This window comes from Accipiter gentilis, chromosome W (genome assembly GCF_929443795.1).
Source record: "Accipiter gentilis chromosome W, bAccGen1.1, whole genome shotgun sequence".
Taxonomy (NCBI): domain Eukaryota; kingdom Metazoa; phylum Chordata; class Aves; order Accipitriformes; family Accipitridae; genus Astur; species Astur gentilis.
In genome coordinates this window covers 6,482,064-6,500,126 of record NC_064918.1, presented here as the reverse complement: position 1 = coordinate 6,500,126, position 18,063 = coordinate 6,482,064, and the positions used below count along the sequence as shown (strand labels likewise).

At 37.0% G+C, this 18,063-nt stretch overlaps 2 protein-coding genes across 19 annotated transcripts in view; one reads left to right on the top strand and one right to left on the bottom strand.

The window, feature by feature from the left end:
- LOC126035245 (ras GTPase-activating protein 1) overlaps positions 1-18,063 on the bottom strand; it is a 148,159-nt gene that overhangs the window by 41,017 nt on the left and 89,079 nt on the right. For all 17 annotated transcript variants that reach the window (XR_007504871.1, XR_007504872.1, XM_049793539.1 and 14 more), the window contains 5 exons: positions 13,820-13,898; positions 11,266-11,386; positions 8,563-8,719; positions 6,131-6,218; positions 2,729-2,806 (listed from right to left, as the gene is read on the bottom strand). Coding sequence is in view for 15 of the 17 variants with exons in the window: in XM_049793539.1 (XP_049649496.1) it covers positions 2,729-2,806; positions 6,131-6,218; positions 8,563-8,719; positions 11,266-11,386; positions 13,820-13,898 (523 nt within the window). In the remaining 2 variants the exon portion in view is untranslated. The remainder of the gene's footprint in view (positions 1-2,728; positions 2,807-6,130; positions 6,219-8,562; positions 8,720-11,265; positions 11,387-13,819; positions 13,899-18,063) is intronic.
- The window catches only part of LOC126035348 (uncharacterized), a 247,848-nt gene that overhangs the window by 163,181 nt on the left and 66,604 nt on the right, over positions 1-18,063 (top strand). The window lies entirely within an intron of this gene.

The following is an 18,063-nucleotide window of genomic DNA, read 5'->3' as shown; positions in this document are numbered from 1 at the left end:
TAAGTCAAAGACTTGTATCTTAAGAGCCATGGACAACTCCACACACAATGCCATATTTGTTGCTTTTCTAACAGATTGGGCTCAATATGAGTCAGCAGTGTGCCCTGGCAGCCAAGAGGGCAAACCACATCCTAGGGTGCATTAAACACAGCATAACCAGCCGGTAAAAAGAGGCGATTATCCCTCTGTATTTAACGTTGGTGCAGCCTCACCTTGACTATTGTGTGCAGTTCTAGGCCCCACAATTTAAGAAGGATGTTAAGGTCCTTGAATGCATCCAGAGGAGGGCAACAAAGCTGGTGAAAGGGCTGGAAGGCATGTCCTATGAGAAGCAGCTAAGGACTTTGGGTTTGTCTAGTTTGGAGAGAAGGAGGCTGAGGGGCAACCTCATTGCTCTCTACAGCTTCCTGAGGAGGGGAAGTGGAGAGGGAGGTGCTGATCTCTTCTCCCTGGTATCCAGTGACAGGAATGGTTCAAAGCTGCGCCAGGGGAGGTTCAGACTTGACATTAGGAAGCATTTCTTTACTGAGAGGGTAGTCAAACACTGGAACAGTCTTCCTAGAGAGGTGGTCAATGCCCTGTGCCTGTCAGTGTTTAAGAGGCATTTGGACAATGCCCTTAATACTATGCTTTACCTATTGATCAGCCCTGAAGCAGTCAGGCAGTTGGACTAGATGATCGTTGTAGGTCCCTCCCAACTGAAATATTCTATTCTATTCTAAACAACAGTACATTACATAAAATACCCTTGTTTAACACACTACACTGTTTTCTCCCTGTTAAAAGGAAGATATTAGTTTGTACCATAGATTCTCAAAATAATAGCACGTGGAAACTCAATTTCCAAAAAAAGAGATGTGAACTTTCTGAAATAATTTATATTAAATACATTTTAAACAGTTTACTTTTTTAAAAACTTCTGAACTGCATGTAATTCATAGCTTAATCAAATATCTACTAATATCAACTGAAGTCAATTTAGACAAATACAGGAAATATCATACTTGATCAGGTCAAAATTTCATTTAAATCCAAATATTCAGTACCAGAAGTTTCAAAGGGCAGTTCAAGAAACCCTGAAACTGATATAATTTCTGTAAGACAGTCATGGAAGTATGATTTTTTTATATTTATACACTTTATGTACCTTGATCATTCATGCTTTTTATACTTTTCACCTCTCTAAATAGTGCAATGCTTCCCACACTTATTTACTTGGAAATTCTTTTACTCATTCCAGCCTATAATAAAAATAATTTTCTCATTTCCTTCATGCATTTTGATATAAGATGATCAAAACTAACTGTATCCTAAATGAGAATACCATAAATATTAAATAGCATTTATTTTCTATTCTATTCTTTCATGCAGCCTAACATTTTCTTTGCTTTTGGAAGCACAGAACTAGTTCAGATGATCACTCTGTAGGTGCTTCGCTTTTGTGGCTCCCAATTTCTTCTGCCAGTTCATATATCAATTTACCTAATCAAGTTTAGTTCTTCAGAAGTATTCAATCATCTTTAATATGCTGACCACAGAATAATTCTGCATTTCCTAAGAAAAAAATTTATTCCTTTTTCCATAGACTGATAAAACAGCTACTTCCAACATTCATAGCATTCAAATATACCAGGGATTCTTGATTCCTGTTATTCTCCAATCATCACTGATGTAGCCATTTATGACTATCTGTCCTTCACCTCTGAAAGAAATTCTGGCCACAACAGTACTCTCAAGAGACCAAAAGAAATTACACCATAATCACAGTTCAGCATGTATTTGTCACTGAAAAATGAATATTAGTTATACTAGTATTCTGGTTACATGTGACGTAAGCCTGTCAAATCTGGTGAATTGTAAGAGTTAAAACAATACAAATACTGAATTGTTGATACCTTTACTGAAATGTGGTCAGAAATTAATACCTAGAAAAGCATCTGCCAATTGCCTAAAAACATTTTGTTCTAGATATTATAATACAGTGGAAGTCATTCCAGTTGGTTTAACAAAGGTACTGCGTAACTCCATGTCCTGGTTTCAGCTGGGATAGTTAATTGTCTTCCTAGTTGTTGGTACAGTGCTATGATTTTTGAGTTAGGTATGCGAAGAATGTTGATAACACACTGATGTTTTCAGTTGTTGCTAAGTAGTGTTTAGACTAAAGTCAAGGATTTTTCATCATCTCATGCCCAGCCAGCAAGAAAGCTAGAGGGGCACAAGAAGTTGGCACAGGACACAGCCAGGGTAGCTGACCCAAACTGGTCAACGGGGTATTCCATACCATGTGATGTCCCATCTAGTATATAAACTGGGGGGAGTGGGGGCAGGGGATCGCCGCTCGGGGACTAGCTTGGCGTCGATCAGTGGGTGGTGAGCAATTGCACTTTGCATCATTTGTATATTCCAATCCTTATATTATTGCTGTTGTCATTTTATTAGTGTTATCATTATTAGTTTCTTCTTTTCTGTTCTATTAAACTGTTCTTATCTCAACCCACGAGTTTTACTCTTTTTCCCCGATTCTCTCCCCCATCCCACTGGGTGGGGGGGAAGTGAGTGAGTGACTGCGTGGTGCTTAGTTGCTGGCTGGGGTTAAACCACAACATTCCAAGAAAAAGAAAGTACACGCAGGATGTACTATTGTTGAAAGGAACGTTCTGAGATGTATCATCATCATTTTGCAACAAGGAGACCAACTCTCCCCCCTCCCATATCTATATAACTTCACCTGACGTAGACGTTTATTTGATGTCCCTGGACTGTTTTTTCTTAAACTGCAAAACATCTGCAGAGCCTTCATCCAGTCCTAAAAGAGAAAGGCACAAAACAGTGTAACAAAAAGTCAGATTCAGCTTCTTGCAGTAGAACAGACATGTCTAAAAAAAACAACAACAAAAAAAACCACACTGAAGTATCTGAAGTTGTTTCTTTAGCTTAAAAAGGACCAACTTGTATGCAATTCAAAGTATGAAAATTTGAATAGTAAAGCAAAAATCATATCTTTCTCAGTAAAACTAAATAAACATTTGCAAATCTGAAAGTGTATGGTTTAGAAATATCAAGCATTACTAATGGATATACAGTGTGACCTTTATCAATATTCCAGATTAGTCATATTGAATTAAATAAAAAATAGTATATAAAATGAAGCAAGACTTGGTTGCTTCTGAGAAAATAAGTCAACAAGTCAAACTGTTCTGATCATTCTCTCCTCTATTTTTATAGTTCAGTCGTATTTTAATCCACATGCTTAAAAAAAAAAAAAAAAGCAGCATTAACAGAAAAACACTGAAAAATATAACCTACACCCCCATTCTCTCTGCTCACAAATACATAAAGCAGAGTAGATACTTTGGAAGTTGGAAGATATGCTATAGCCTCATTCTCATGTTTTCACCCCCCCCCCTCCCAAATTTTGTAAGCTCTTATGAAGCACAAAATTTAGGCTTTGACTAACATTCATAAGGGTGTAGCTCAAAGATCTGCTACCTACTCTTAAAGTACAATTTAATAATATTAAAGAAAAAAACATTTTCAGTCTTACCCTTTACATTACCTTCCACGTTTTTAAAATACAGGTACATTCTATATTGCAGCTATTCTCAGGTAAACCACAGTGGGAGTAAAGTTTTAGCTTTCAAAACCTTCCACAAAAGGAAGAATTGTCAACTATGCATCACATTTTTATTAGCTTGCTTTCTTATTCAAATAAGGAAAAGCAAATAAAGAACCATAGGACCTACTAAATACTCTAAATTAATCTAAATATTTCCTAGATACAAAGTCGTCTTTATTCCCCTTCCTAACAGGAAAACCTATCCCCTTAAATGCCAAAGTTTACAGCAGCAAGTATGAACAATGCACCATAGTATGCACAATGACACTAGCATATGAGGCTACACTCTACATTACATTCACTTAATGGTTTGTACAAACCTCAGACGACATGCAATCCGTTGGACAGCTGCTTTGATATTTACCACATTCTATAAAATTCATCGAGTTTTCCTTACTATACCAACAAAACTATTCTTCTGTGAAATGTTACAAGGTACAGACAGCTGTAACTTCTGAGAACGGAAGTATCAGTAAAACATCTGACTTGCCCAAACCAGAATAATTTTATAAAAGAAATCCCAGTATTCTGTAGAAATGCAGTAAACAGCTTAAGCATTAAGCAAATCTAAACCAAAAGCAGATTACACCAAATGTTCAGAAAACAGGACAGGTGTAGTGGGTTGACCCTGGCTGGAGGCCAGGTGCCCACCAAAGCCATTCTATCACTCCCCCTCCTCAGCTGGACAGGGGAGAGAAAATATAACAAAAGGCTTGTGGGTCAAGATAAGGACAGGAGAGATCACTCACCAATTACTGTCACGGGCAAAACAGACTCAGCTTAGGGAAAATTAACTCAATTTATTACCAATCAACCAGAGTAGGGTAATGAGAAATAAAACCAAACCTCAGAACACCTTCCCTCCACCCCTCCCTTCTTCCCAGGCACAACTTCACTCCTGGATTCTCTACCTACCCCCCCCAGTGGCACAGGGGGATGGGGAATGGGGGTTACGGTCAGTTCATCACACGTTATTTTCTGCCACTTCATCCTCCTCAGGGGGAGGACTCATCACACTCTTCCCCTGCTCCAGTGTGGGGTCCCTCCCACAGGAGACAGTCCTCCACAAACTTCTCCAACGTGGGTTCTTCCCACAGGCTGCAGTTCTTCACAAACTACTCCAGCATGGGTCCCTTCTGCAGGGTGCAGTCCTTCAGGAGCACACTGCTCCAGCGTGGGTCCCCTGCAGGTTCACAAGTCCTGCCAGAAAACCTGCTCCTACGTGGGCTCCTCTCTCCATGGGTCCGCAGGTCCTGCCAGGAGCCTGCTCCAGCCTGGGCTTCCCACAGGGTCACAGCCTCCTTCGGGCATCCACCTGCTCCACGTGGGGACCTCCACGGGCTGCAGGTGGATATCTGCTCCACCGTGGACCTCCATGGGCTGCAGGGGCACAGCCTGCCTCACCATGGTCTTCACCACGGGCTGCAGGGGAATCTCTGCTCTGGTGCCTGGAGCACCTCCTCCCCCTCCTTCTTCACTGACCTTGGTGTCTGCAGGGTTGTTTCTCTTACATGTTCTCACTCCTCTCTCCAGCTGCAGTTTCTGTGCCGCAGCAACTTTTTTCACTTTCTTAAATATGTTATCACAGATGTGCTACCACTGTTGCTGATTGGCTCAGCCTTGGCCAGCAGCGCATCTGTCTTGGAGCTAGGTAGCATTGGCTCTGTCGGACATAGGGGAAGCTTCTAGCAGCTTCTCACAGAAGCCACCCCTGTAACCCCCCTGCAACCAAAACCTTGCCACACAAACCCAATACAACAGGATATTCTGCCTACTACACATTCTTAAATAAAATCAAATGCATAGCTTAACTTCTGACACATACCAAAACAACTTCATGAATAAGAACACTATCACATCTTCCATATGCTCTACTGTTGGTGAGTGACTTTTAGAGAATTAGACTCCATTCCTACAATTCTTAATCAGCAAACATTAACTGCTAGAGAGCTAATAAGTAAATGATACCAATGTAAAACAAAAAAAACCCTTAGTTTTTCGTGCAAGATCAGGGCCTAAGACTATGAACAACAACCAATTTATGGACAGGACAAATAATTGTAAAAGGCTCAATAGATTTTGATTGGTGGGCATACCTGCATTAGCATTTTAGTTCATATCAGGAATGTGATCTTGAAGCGAAACTCCCACTTACCATGCTCTAGTTCATTACATGGAAGAGTGTTGGAGAGCAAACATTTTTTTTTGGACTGAACTACTCCAAAAGATATTCTCCAGAAATATCTAATGGAAACTAATGGAAGTTCAGTCCATGGAACCAGACTAAAACTTGTCCAAAGTAAAATCCCTAAAGTGCAGGTAATGTAGGTGTTGGATTCTCAGCACCAACTATTTCCCTTACAGATTTGCTACTATTGCATGGTAATATTTGCTAATGTAGACATAGCCACCATCTGTGGTACGCTTGCTTTCTGTTAGAGAAGGATAATATCATTAAACACTACAAACCAAAAAATTACTTTTAAAATTATATTTACCAACAAAAGCTCTCACCTGTGCTTGTTCTGGAGTTTCTCCTGCAAAGTAAAAGATGTAATGCTCTTCACTGAAGTGCTGAACTACTATCTGAAAACAGTTTGGCCTTAAAACCAAACAAAACAAAAATGTAGCATCATCATACTTGGAAACAGGAAAAACCCAAACAAGAAAAGTTTCTACATGCTTCACAAATGCATTTTGGTTTGAATGAATTATGTAATTTCAAGAAAATTGCACTGCAGTTCAACTAGTTTGTTTCAGAATGTTTAAGAAACTTGGAACAGTTTGTATTGAATATGCATGTATACTGACTTACAGTTGAGGCAAAATACACCTGATAACATAAAAGACTTGTTAATGAGGACTATTCCCCACAAACATTTTAAATGATGCACAGGTTCAGCATTAGTTCCCAACCACTTAATCATGCATTATGGATTTGTTGTTTTAGGAGTTCAGGAAACTATATTAACATAAGGAATTCCTTATCTGAACGAGTTCCACAGCTCTCACAACCAATAAAACGTGTATTGGATCACATACTAATCATTGAACACGTGTGATATAAACTTTTAAAGCTTTAAATGCAATTATAACATCTTTGCCATTTTATGTATCTACACTCATTTGTCAAGAAGTATCAAAAATATTTAGTACTGTTACATTACAAGCTAAAGTGCACACTTGATTCACAGCCTTCCATATTACATTCAAGGGAATTTAGCTCTCCCAAACACAGGGTTACATGAAGGATCTTACTTCACTTGCAAATGATGTTTCAGTCTTCCCTTCCCCCCCATCCATTGCTTAGGGAAATACTGGCATAGCATTTTGTGGCCATGCCCGCAGGAGGATTGGGGAGGGGGAGGGGGGCAAGAAGTAGCCAAGTCAAGGGCTACTTAAATCATTGTCACCAAAGACATGCAAAGCTACAGCCCTCACTGTACTTCTGAGAAAAGGGGAAAGGTAGTTTTTACCACCTACTTAAAATATAAGAGGAATTTTGTCTCAGCTACAGTTCTTCTCCAACAGCTTTCCCAAGCAGGTGCAACCATGCATCTCCTTCTACCCACTTTTAGTATTACTTATTATCCAACTACATTTTAACCCACAGTACAGTGTTTCTTAGAAGATGCTTAACAGACAATCACCATTAAACAAAATGTTCCTTGTTTACAGTCTAGACCAAAGCTTCCTGCATAATTGGCAACTTATATGAGGAACATTTCAGTAATTTTTTTTTTAAATGGTACTCTCATATCTATGGCTCCTCATTGCAATAGTTGTGTAGATTTTTCAAAATGATTGAGAAGTGTATAAAAATCAGATGGTGCAAGAACACCAGATCTTTGCAGCTTAAGAAATGCCACTAATTTTAAACATCTATCTTCACATTATCTCTGTGAAAAGACTTAAAGTTGATTAAATACTTTTAATATTTATTAAGATGCATGGAATAACCAGAGCTTCTGTTTAATGCATTTTTCTATCCGTTATGAAAAAAATAATAACATTTGTAGGAGTAAATGCATCTTTTTCTTCTATATCACACAGGACTGCACATTTTTTTGTAATTAACAATGAAAAAAAAAAAGTGACCTCTTTCATCTTAGTTACCAATGATATCAGAAAGCGTTTTGATTCTCAAGTTCTTTGCTGATAATCGCATCACTTGCAGTTGACATATTTTGAATAATCAAAATTAGTACAGTAAATGAAACTGTGAAAATTATTTCTGAATCTAATTACCTTGCAAAAATAATTTGTAAAATGTTTGCTTATATGAACTTACTGCTCTAATGTTGGTCTAATCTGATTCTTACTGATTCTTAAATAGAAAAGCACTGATAAGTTATCTAACTAATTTAGCTTTCTAATACCTATCAACAAAATAATGCAGATCTTTTGGAACTGACAAAATTTTTTATATTATCAATTCTTGGTTCAATAGAATTAAAACCCTCAATACAGTTGCTTTGTAATCTTTTTGATGCCTGTAATACAAAATGTGGAACAATTAATACACAATATTGAAAAATGACAATATAAAAGGCCAAATCATTATCACATCATATTACATGAGAAAATCTTAAGACTAAGTTCTAAAATTTCTTACTAGAACTTGTTTATGAACAGTTGCTAGCAATCAAGTTGTCATGGCTTAACAAGTTACTATTAATCAGTTAAATCTTCCTACATATGCTCTTGCAATCTACACCAGCTATGGAATAAAATGCAATATGAACCAAGAGTCACAACACTTTTATTTCACGATCAGCAAAAGCTAAAAAAACCCAAACGTGGACAGTTACCAGGGCTCAAAAAGCAAGTTTATTGTGCCAGGCCAACTTGTTCAATAGTGACATATTGTCCATATCTTGTATATGCCTCAAACTAGTAGTTAACTGTCCTGCTGCATGTACAAGAATTAAAAGCCAGTGTCCTACCTGCCAAATAAACTGTCATGTACTCCATAGACTGAACACACACTAAGGTCTATTAATCCTTTAGGTTTTGTGGCTCGTTTTTCACTTTCAAAATAAATAAGCTGGGCATCATTTCCCTCCAATATAAAGTACAAGTTTTTCCATCTCTTTCCTTTACCTGTAAAGGAAAGCAAGTAAGAAGTTACAATATTGTTTTAAAGAAAATGTAAATTTTGTGAATGAAGAAAAAAGAGGAGAGTAAGGTTTTTTGTCAAAATACAAACAGAAGAACAATGTACAGTTAATCACGCTTAAACAAACACATCAGTATACATACTCGATTTTTTGCAGCATGTAGCTAAAACTAGACCCTCTTCACAGATTCGAGTACAATATTAGATGGGTCTCTAAACATTTTCATTAATCTCAACAGGATTAAGCAAGTGCATATGAGCTCCGTTCATATCAGTGGGAAGACTGTGTCTATACAGTTTGCAAATAATGTGTGATGCTGCAAGTGATCCAATTTATTATGGCTATTTTAATTAAGAAATAGATTTCTCTTGACATGAGAAAATTATTCCTAAACTATAATCAACTGATCAGCATAACAGATTGCATCACAATATCTTAAATCAGAATGACTGAAGAATAGAAATAGGAATACAATATAGACAAACTTGGATCAGAACCATGCCCCAAACACACCTATATCCAAAAATTTGACCAGTTCCACATGTTTCAGAAAAAAAAACATTAAAAAAAATTTAATAACTGGAGATTTAAATGTCAAGGTTTGTTGGAAAACATGTTAGATGTATCAGTAAAATGTGGATTTAGACAGTGACCAAACAAAAAATAAATCAATCATTGTTTAATATCCTCTGAATTACAACTGATAAGGAACTTTCTGCAACTAATTCATACATAAACCACAGTACCTTTTAGAAAAACATTCAGCCTTAATTTTCAACTTGATCATCATAGATCCACCACAGCCCTTCATAAACAAGCACTAGTACTCACTGTTTTGGAAAACTAACTTTAACACCCAGTTATTATACTCTACTAGATGGAAGAGTGATTTTATTAAATTTGTTCTGTATGCAGGTATGCGCATCTTTCCACACCTACTCAGTACTCCTGCTTGCACATTTAAAGTATCTCATTATCCCTTTTAGGTAAAGATTTTTCACTTCAAGTTCATTCTTGGCTGATTCCTCACCCTACCACATCCCTCTACACCTTCTCTCAGAATTAGCACTCTCAAGAAAAGAGATGCTTTCCTTACTTTATTCAGAGGATCTAGTTTTTATTTCCTTTGAATGTGTCTTTTAAATTTGGCTATATTTAAATGCTTACCTTCTTTCTCACTTTTGCTTGCTATCCAGATCACTATCTGGCAATTATCGATTTAGCTACTGTCTTCATCATATGCAGAAACGTTATTACTCTTTTTTTTGTTTTTTTTTTAAATCAACTTTAGTGGAAACAGAAAAATTAAAATCATGATACTTGGAAAGAGACTAGATTCCTCAGAACTTCAAAATCTTGCTTCAGGGATATATTGAGATGAGTCAGGCAGCTTTTAATCCAATTATTCTATGCTACGTTGACTGTGTGTCATGGTTTAACCTTAGCTAGCAACTAAGTATCATGCAGCTGCTCACTCGCTCCCCCCCCCCCCCCCAGTGGGATGGGGGAGAAAATCGGGAAAAGAAGTAAAACTCGTGGGTTGAGATAAGAACGGTTTAATAGAACAGAAAAGAAGAAACTAATAATGATAATGATAACACTAATAAATTGACAACAGCAATAATAAAAGGATTGGAATATACAAGTGATGCATAGTGCAATTGCTCACCACCCGCTGATCGACACCCAGTGAGTCCCCGAGCAGCGATCCCCTGCCCCCACTCCCCCCAGTTTATACACTAGATGTGACATCACATGGTATGGAATACCCTGTTGGCCAGTTTGGGTCAGCTGCCCTGGCTGTGTCCTGTGCCAACTTCTTGTGCCCCTCCAGCTTTCTTGCTGGCTGGGCATGAGATGATGAAAAATCCTTGACTTTAGTCTAAACACTACTTAGCAACAACTGAAAACATCAATGTTATCAACATTTTTCGCATACTGAACTCAAAACATAGCACTGTACCAGCTACTAGGAAGACAGTTAACTCTATCCCAGCTGAAACCAGGACACTGTGTCAGTGTTAGAACCTTAAAATGTCTCAATGTACCTTGTACACCAGAATATACATTTTAAATTAAACATATTGCCTAACTTGGAATAACAAAATTAAACCAGCTCTGGTCTCCAATGAATGTACTGATTTACATTAATCTAGCTCTCTTTAACCCATGCGATCAGCTTAAATTTAAACAAGTTGTGTATTAAATGTGAATGCATTTTATGAAAATGTACTTCATTTAATGAGTCTGAATGTTACCTTTGATAAAAGGCGCTTAGTTTTTGTGCTGTTTTCTGATTTTTTTGGGAAGAACTGCCAATCAACATCTTTATATTGCGTGTCATTTTATGTGTTATGTCTTTCTATTTATGTACTTCTTAAGGAAAAAGAACCTTTCATACCTTTTACAGGCTTTCTACCACCTTTTGCTCACTTCAATTTTGCCTCCACTAGTACCAGTACTACACAAAATATGCATCCATATCTGCGTTTTTTAGAAAAAAACATTTCATAGAAGCAAACAACTCACTTTTTTTCAGAAGATATCCTTTTTTGACAATATTTTTATAAAAAGCATCCTTTGTTTTGCGACGAATTGTATTGTAGATTTCTTTTCCATCCACTGTATCATTAAGCACTTGTTCTTGATGCTGGTAAACAAGGAAGAAATCAACATTTTTTTAAGTTCAGAAATCACTGTGAAACAATTGCACACTATGAAGCTGCAACTGAAATTTTATTGAATGCTATCAATGCTTTATTATTGTTCTCTCATGTGTCTTAAACTAATATAATTTAATACAATACCTTTGCCAGAAATGTAATATAACTATTTCTTGTGGAATGATTAGGCCAGAATTATAATATGAGAAGAAAAATAAGGTTTAAATACAGAATGATTTTCACAATGTAACATCTGTATTTACTTTTTTAACACTAAATAGAAAGCAGCATCTTTCACAGTGATTTATACAAAATTTGCACAAGTCTTTAAAGATTATTTAGCTTCTAACTGTCTTCTATGAAGGCTTTTGGGACTGAGTAATTAAGGATAAACTCTGAATCAATGAGAATGGTGCTGATCACAATTAAAACTGAATGATTAACACACAAAGTTGCAGTCCCTCACTAATCTTATTAGCACTCATGTCCTAAATGAGTATCATTCTAACAAAAAACAGTAGGAGAAAGTAGAAACAGGAAATAGAATAAGGATAAATTCACATAGAAAACTAACATCTGGAAATGTAAATACTGAGCTAGAATGGCCAAAAGCCAAGCCAAGTTTGACCTTACTGAGTCAGCTGATCAGCAAAAGTTCTTTAGCTGTAAGAAAACATGAAAAGCAAGACTGTCAAGCAGTGAGAACAGTATTGAGATGAAGTGATATATGCACTGGCTCCATACTAAATACTCTACTTTTCTCTCTTCCCCCTCATATACCTATAAGAATTATGGTTTTGAAGAGCATGACAATGGCAAGATGAAAAACATTTCAGTAATAGGAATTACAGAACTCACAATGGAAGCAATACCCAAATTTTTACTAACTCAAGATAATCTCCATAACATAGCTATGAAAGAAACAGTGTACAAAACAAGAGATCTAGTGAAAAATGTTTTAAAGTAAATTTCAAATTAGAAACAGGAAGTCTATAAGATTGAACCAAATAGCATGCAAGACTTCTGAAATTTTTTTCTTCAAAACCAGAGCATGACAGTACGTGGGAGAACACACAACCAAATGTAATTATACCACCAATAACTTTTTTTTTTTTAAACAAAGGAAAGTCACAAATATATCTGAATAACTTAAAAAGAATTTGATGCAGTCTCACATGGAAAATTAGTCAATGCAGAGAAAGTTATTGATACAGGAACCATATGTGGATATACAAAGTGCCAAAGTGAAGATGATTGCCATGATCCAAAAAGAATTATAGAGAACAAGGAAAGTTAGTAGGTGAAGCTTTTCAAGGATCAGTCTCGGAATTCAAATTTCCTCACATTTGTCTCAACCACATTACAGAGCATGAGTTAATAGTAGCAGACAACTGGGAAGCATTGATGACAAGTCAATTGGCAATAAAGGAACAATCAGAATAATAAGGCATAAGTCTAGTAATACAACATAAAATTTGCACTTGTTGATACTTACCAATAGAAAACAATATAATATAATGTGGCTGTGATAACAACACAGATAATATTCTAGGATATATCTGGTAAGTATTCTCACAGAAAAAAGGAATTACTAATGACATGGTATTCTGAGTTATTCTGGTCCATTACATTCAAGAAACATGAACTCACACTGGAACTGGTGGTAGTAGGGCAACTACAAGAATGTTATGAAGAGACAAAAAAAAGAGATTTGGTATGCTCAGCTTAGTGAGCTGACTAAAGGAGAATAGAAGAAATGTCCTTGTACTAAATAAAATAGATCTAACAAAGGGTTAACTATTTAGGTAAGAAATTAAAACCAAATTTCTAACCATCAAAACAGGAAAGTTTGAGAATAGATAGGGAACAAAGTATACAAATATACTTTAGAACTAGCTAGAACTTTATGAAAAACTAGACAATGTGGTTTGTTTATTATCGGTGGTCTCTTAGGATGAATTTATGCTACGGGGCAACAATGTTCCAGAACACACCCTGTAATCCCAGCCCCCTGATTATCTCTGAAGATTTTCTGTGCATATGGGTTTTCTTTGGGGGAAGAAAGATGCCAGACACAGAAGAATGGAGGGCAGCCTAGTTCTCCCCCACCCCCAACATGGTATTAAGGCACAGAATTGGTTCAATCAGGGACCAGAGCTGGGGGCACAAGACAGAGCATTTACACCCTAGAGCACAAACAAAGTTTACCATATCTTCTGTTTACTACAAGCCAACTTCACATAAGTGAATGCTTATGAGGATAAAATAAAAGAAACATACAAGCTCAAAACAAAAATTCAGGAGGGGATGATGCTGTTTAACTGTCATGGATACCTCTGCTGTAATTCAGTTTCTATATATTAATATTTGAGGATTAAGACAATATCTTCAATATCAAGTGCTCAGAGATGAAGTTTTACCTGCATTGGAACAGGATCTTTAAGGTAATATCCTTCAACAATCTGTTCTTTTCTATAATGTTCAATGATCTCAGCAATACTGTTCAAATAAGAAAAATAAGATTTAAAATGTTAAACCAGTTACTTTTTCCTCTGTACGAGAATTTGCTTTTCCAATCACACTATGTTTCCTCACAAATTTATAACAAATCAAGTGTTAGACATCAACCTCGTTTGCAGCAATAACAATTTACTAATACATTGGAAGTCAAGAAAATTCACAGAACAGTACTCATAATGTATTAATTCTAAACTCCACAGAACATTTTCAATCAGTTGTTGAAATGCCTATATTGGATCTGGCTGGGATGGAGTTAACTTTCCCCATAGCAGCCCTCATAGTGCTGTGCTCTGTATCTGTAGCTAGAAAGGTGTTGATAACAAACCCATTTTGGCTACTGCTGAGCAGTGCTCCCACAGCATCAAGGCTGTCTCTCCAACCCCACTCCTCAAAGGCCAGCAGGCTGGGGGTGGGCAAAAGGTTGGGAGGGGACATAGCCAGGACAGCTGACCCAAACTGACCAAAGGGATATTCCATACCATATGACGTCATGCTCAGCAATAAAAGCTAAGAGAAAGGAGGAGAGGGGAGCATTCATTATTAAGGTGTTTGTCTTCCAAAGCAACCACTATGCACACTGAGGCCCTACTTCCCAGGAAGTGGCTGGACATTGCTTGCTGATGGGAAATAGAGAATAAATCTTTTTGTTTTCCTTTGCTTCCACGTGCAGCCTTTGCTTTTCTTTATTAAGCTGCCTTTATCTTGACCCATGAGTTTTTCATCTTATTTTCTCCCCCTGTCCCACTGCGGAGGGGGAATAAGAGGGTCTTGGTGGGCACCTGACAGCCAGCCAAGGTCAACCCACCACAATGCCAAATGAGTACACTACCTTTTCCACATTCAAGTAACGCATGTGTATTTCCCAGCTCTCCATCCATGCTGAAAATTGCTATTTTATTTGTAATAATTTTCAAGGTCCTGGAGTAACTAGGGAAGGGGAATGGGAGATACTTCAAACTATGCAAAGCAATTTCTTTCTAGAAAGACAGGAGTGGGAAATAAAAAAGTTTTTTTAACATGGATTATGCAGATTATACTTCAAAATCACTGAGCTGTCATGTTAAATTAACTACCCAGTCAGTAACACTCCTCTACAGGGAAGCTTGCATTCTAATTACCAGAATCAGGTTTAAATTGTATTTTGAAGGATCAGGACAGAAGTAGCGACAGACACAAGCTAAAATTCAATGAATCTTTGAGTTACTCATTTTTGCAGTTATTGAAAATTACACTGTAATAAAGAGAAGCAACGTTAACATCAACACGGATAAATCATTCATATGCAAAATATCAACCTGAAAATAAAGAAATACGTAATTAAGTGGAGAACAAAAATATACTTTATGTGTTTTCTCACTTCATATATAGTTAGCTGTGTGTGCAAATGTAATTAATAAGGCACACATGATAGATCTTTGGCCTATTACAATTGGATAAAATTTTGTCCAAAGGAAAGATATAGGATACTATAAAAATGATCATAAAACCATGTAAATAAAACAATAGAAAGACATCTTTGCTTTTTCTCTATCTTGTTCTTCTAAAGCTAGGAACTAGCGTATGCTTGTTAAGTCATTGAATCTTCCCATGAACGTTTTTATTTTTCAGGTTTGTAAAGTGACTTCAATTTCTCAGTATTACTAAAAATCAAATAAATTTCAACTTTTACTGATATGCAATATGCATATGCCATTTTCTCCATAAAAATTTAAGCTTTACCACACTGCATAAAATAAACACTCATTGTATTTTGCACATTGAAAAGCTATTGCCAACATCTTGTTGTGACGGCAATCAATAATAAAGCAGCTTTATATAATTTTTTCCTCATTCATCAAATCAAGAATACCTTGACTGTCAATGTCTCCTCTTCTTCCTTGGTTAAAAAACCAGAAGTCATCCCTCAACATAAGAAGTAATTGCCTGATTTCTTCCAATGTTATAAAATGAGCTGAAGAATAAACTGAGCTGAATTTGAAAACTCATTTTGGAGTTAGAGTACCATACAGACTAGGACTTTATGCCTTGATGGAGTGATTAAGGGTTTTTTTTTCTTTAGCCCTCTTCTCCCTCACACAAACTCAACTCAGATAATCACTGTATATTGTCTTACCACTAAAGCAGCCCAAATAACTGAACAAGCCAAACACTGCAAACAGTAAGATATCACATATCTTCAAATACACTTGAGAATGAATTTGCAAGTGATCCAAGTTATCTAACATGTAAAATGTTGTCCTGGTTTCAGCTGGGATAGAGTTAATTGTCTTCCTAGCACCTGGTATAATGCTATGTTTTGAGTTGGGTATGAGAAGAATGTTGATAACACACTGATGTTTTCAGTTGTTGCTAAGTAGTGTTTAGTCTCAAGTCAAGGATTTTTCAGCTTCTCATGCCCAGCCAGCGAGAAAGCTGGAGGGGTACAAGAAGATGGCACAGGACACAGCCAGGGCAGCTGACCCAAACTGGCCAATGGAGTATTCCATACCATGTGATGTCACGTCTAGTATATAAACTGGGGGGAATGGGGGTGGGGGGATCGCCACTCGGGGACTAACTGGGTGTCGATCAGCGGGTGGTGAGCAATTGCACTGTGCATCATTTGTATATTCTACTCCTTTTATTATTACTGTTGTCATTTTATTAGTGTTATCATCATCATTATTCGTTTCTTCTTTTCTGTTCTATTAAACTGTTCTTATCTCAACCCATGAGGGTTTTTTTTTCCCCATTCTCTCCCGCTGGGTGGTGGGGGGGAAGTGAGTGAGCGGCTGCGTGGTGCTTAGTTGCTGGCTGGGGTTAAACCACAACAAATGTAAGGCATGAAATCAGACTGACCACAAAAAGAATCAAAGGAACAGGAAAAAAGGGTTTATAACTCTTTTCAGCATCTGACAGTGACAAAATCCTACTTACACAAAATACATCAAGGAAGGTATAAATAATTATGAATTTAAAAAATGAATGGTTAAACTTGGTTTGATATAGAGAAATAAAGATGATTCTCAATACTACATTACAGTTACTTTAATAATTGTAAAATGTTTAGCATAGGGCTTATTAGGCTGCCCAGATCCTAGCTACCTAGATAATTTTAAAAGTATCTCATCATCATGAGCAGTATCATTCTTTTAATACTTAATGGGTGAATTAAGAATTATTCCAACTGCTGACATTTCAAATACTGAAGAATCCAGAAAGCAGAACACTACTCTATACATCATTAAATTATAAAGAAAAAGAATTAACATGTTAAGCCCATATTGTTCAGCCCATCAAAATTATATAGATTAATCTATCAGTTAAAATAAAAAAGGCTTCAACAACTCCAATCTTCTTCTAGTCTCAAATTGTCTCATCTCTCAAATTAAAGATAACTTGAAAGCTTGTTCAATATATAACTGTTGGGTCAATGTTTCTTATCTTCTACTTTAACATGGAATTACCAGATATACCATCCTGTACTGCTGCCCCCCTCCTAAATTTTACAAGTTTTTGGAAAACTCACTCTTAGAAAGGTTAGATTTCTGAAAGAAAACAGAGGGGAGAAAGGGGCATGAGATACGTGGTAGGACAGGTATGCCTATCCTACCACACTTTCTAAAATCAGAAGTAAAGCATTAATAAATACTATTTTACTTTTAAATATTGTTTTATTTCTCAGGTAGTTTGTATATCCAGACATGGGACTGGAAGTTCCACAACCTATATAAGCAATGCTACATCTCTGCCTACATTCCAAAATCAAGCACAGGTAGTGTTTTCCTCAATCCTCCCAGTAATGGGGAGAGGCTTCAGAAGAAACAGGTGAACCCAAGACATCAATACCAGGCTTGAGGACTGGTGCCTCCACCAGAACTTTGGTTTTTATAACCATGAAGAGTCTTTGAGACACAAGGTATGTTGGGGCCTGACAGGATCCACCTGTCCCAATGGGGGAAACACTTCTTTGCTCATAAGCTGGCAGGACTGATTGAGAGGGCTTTAAACTAGAATCGATGGGCGAAGGGGATACCAACAGGATTGCAGTAGGAAAACCAAGGTTGGCATGGCATCACCTGAGGGTGGCAATGCTGGTGGGAACATTTACGCTGCTCCTGGGAGCACAGAGGGCTTAGGAGCACATCTGAAATGCTTGTACACC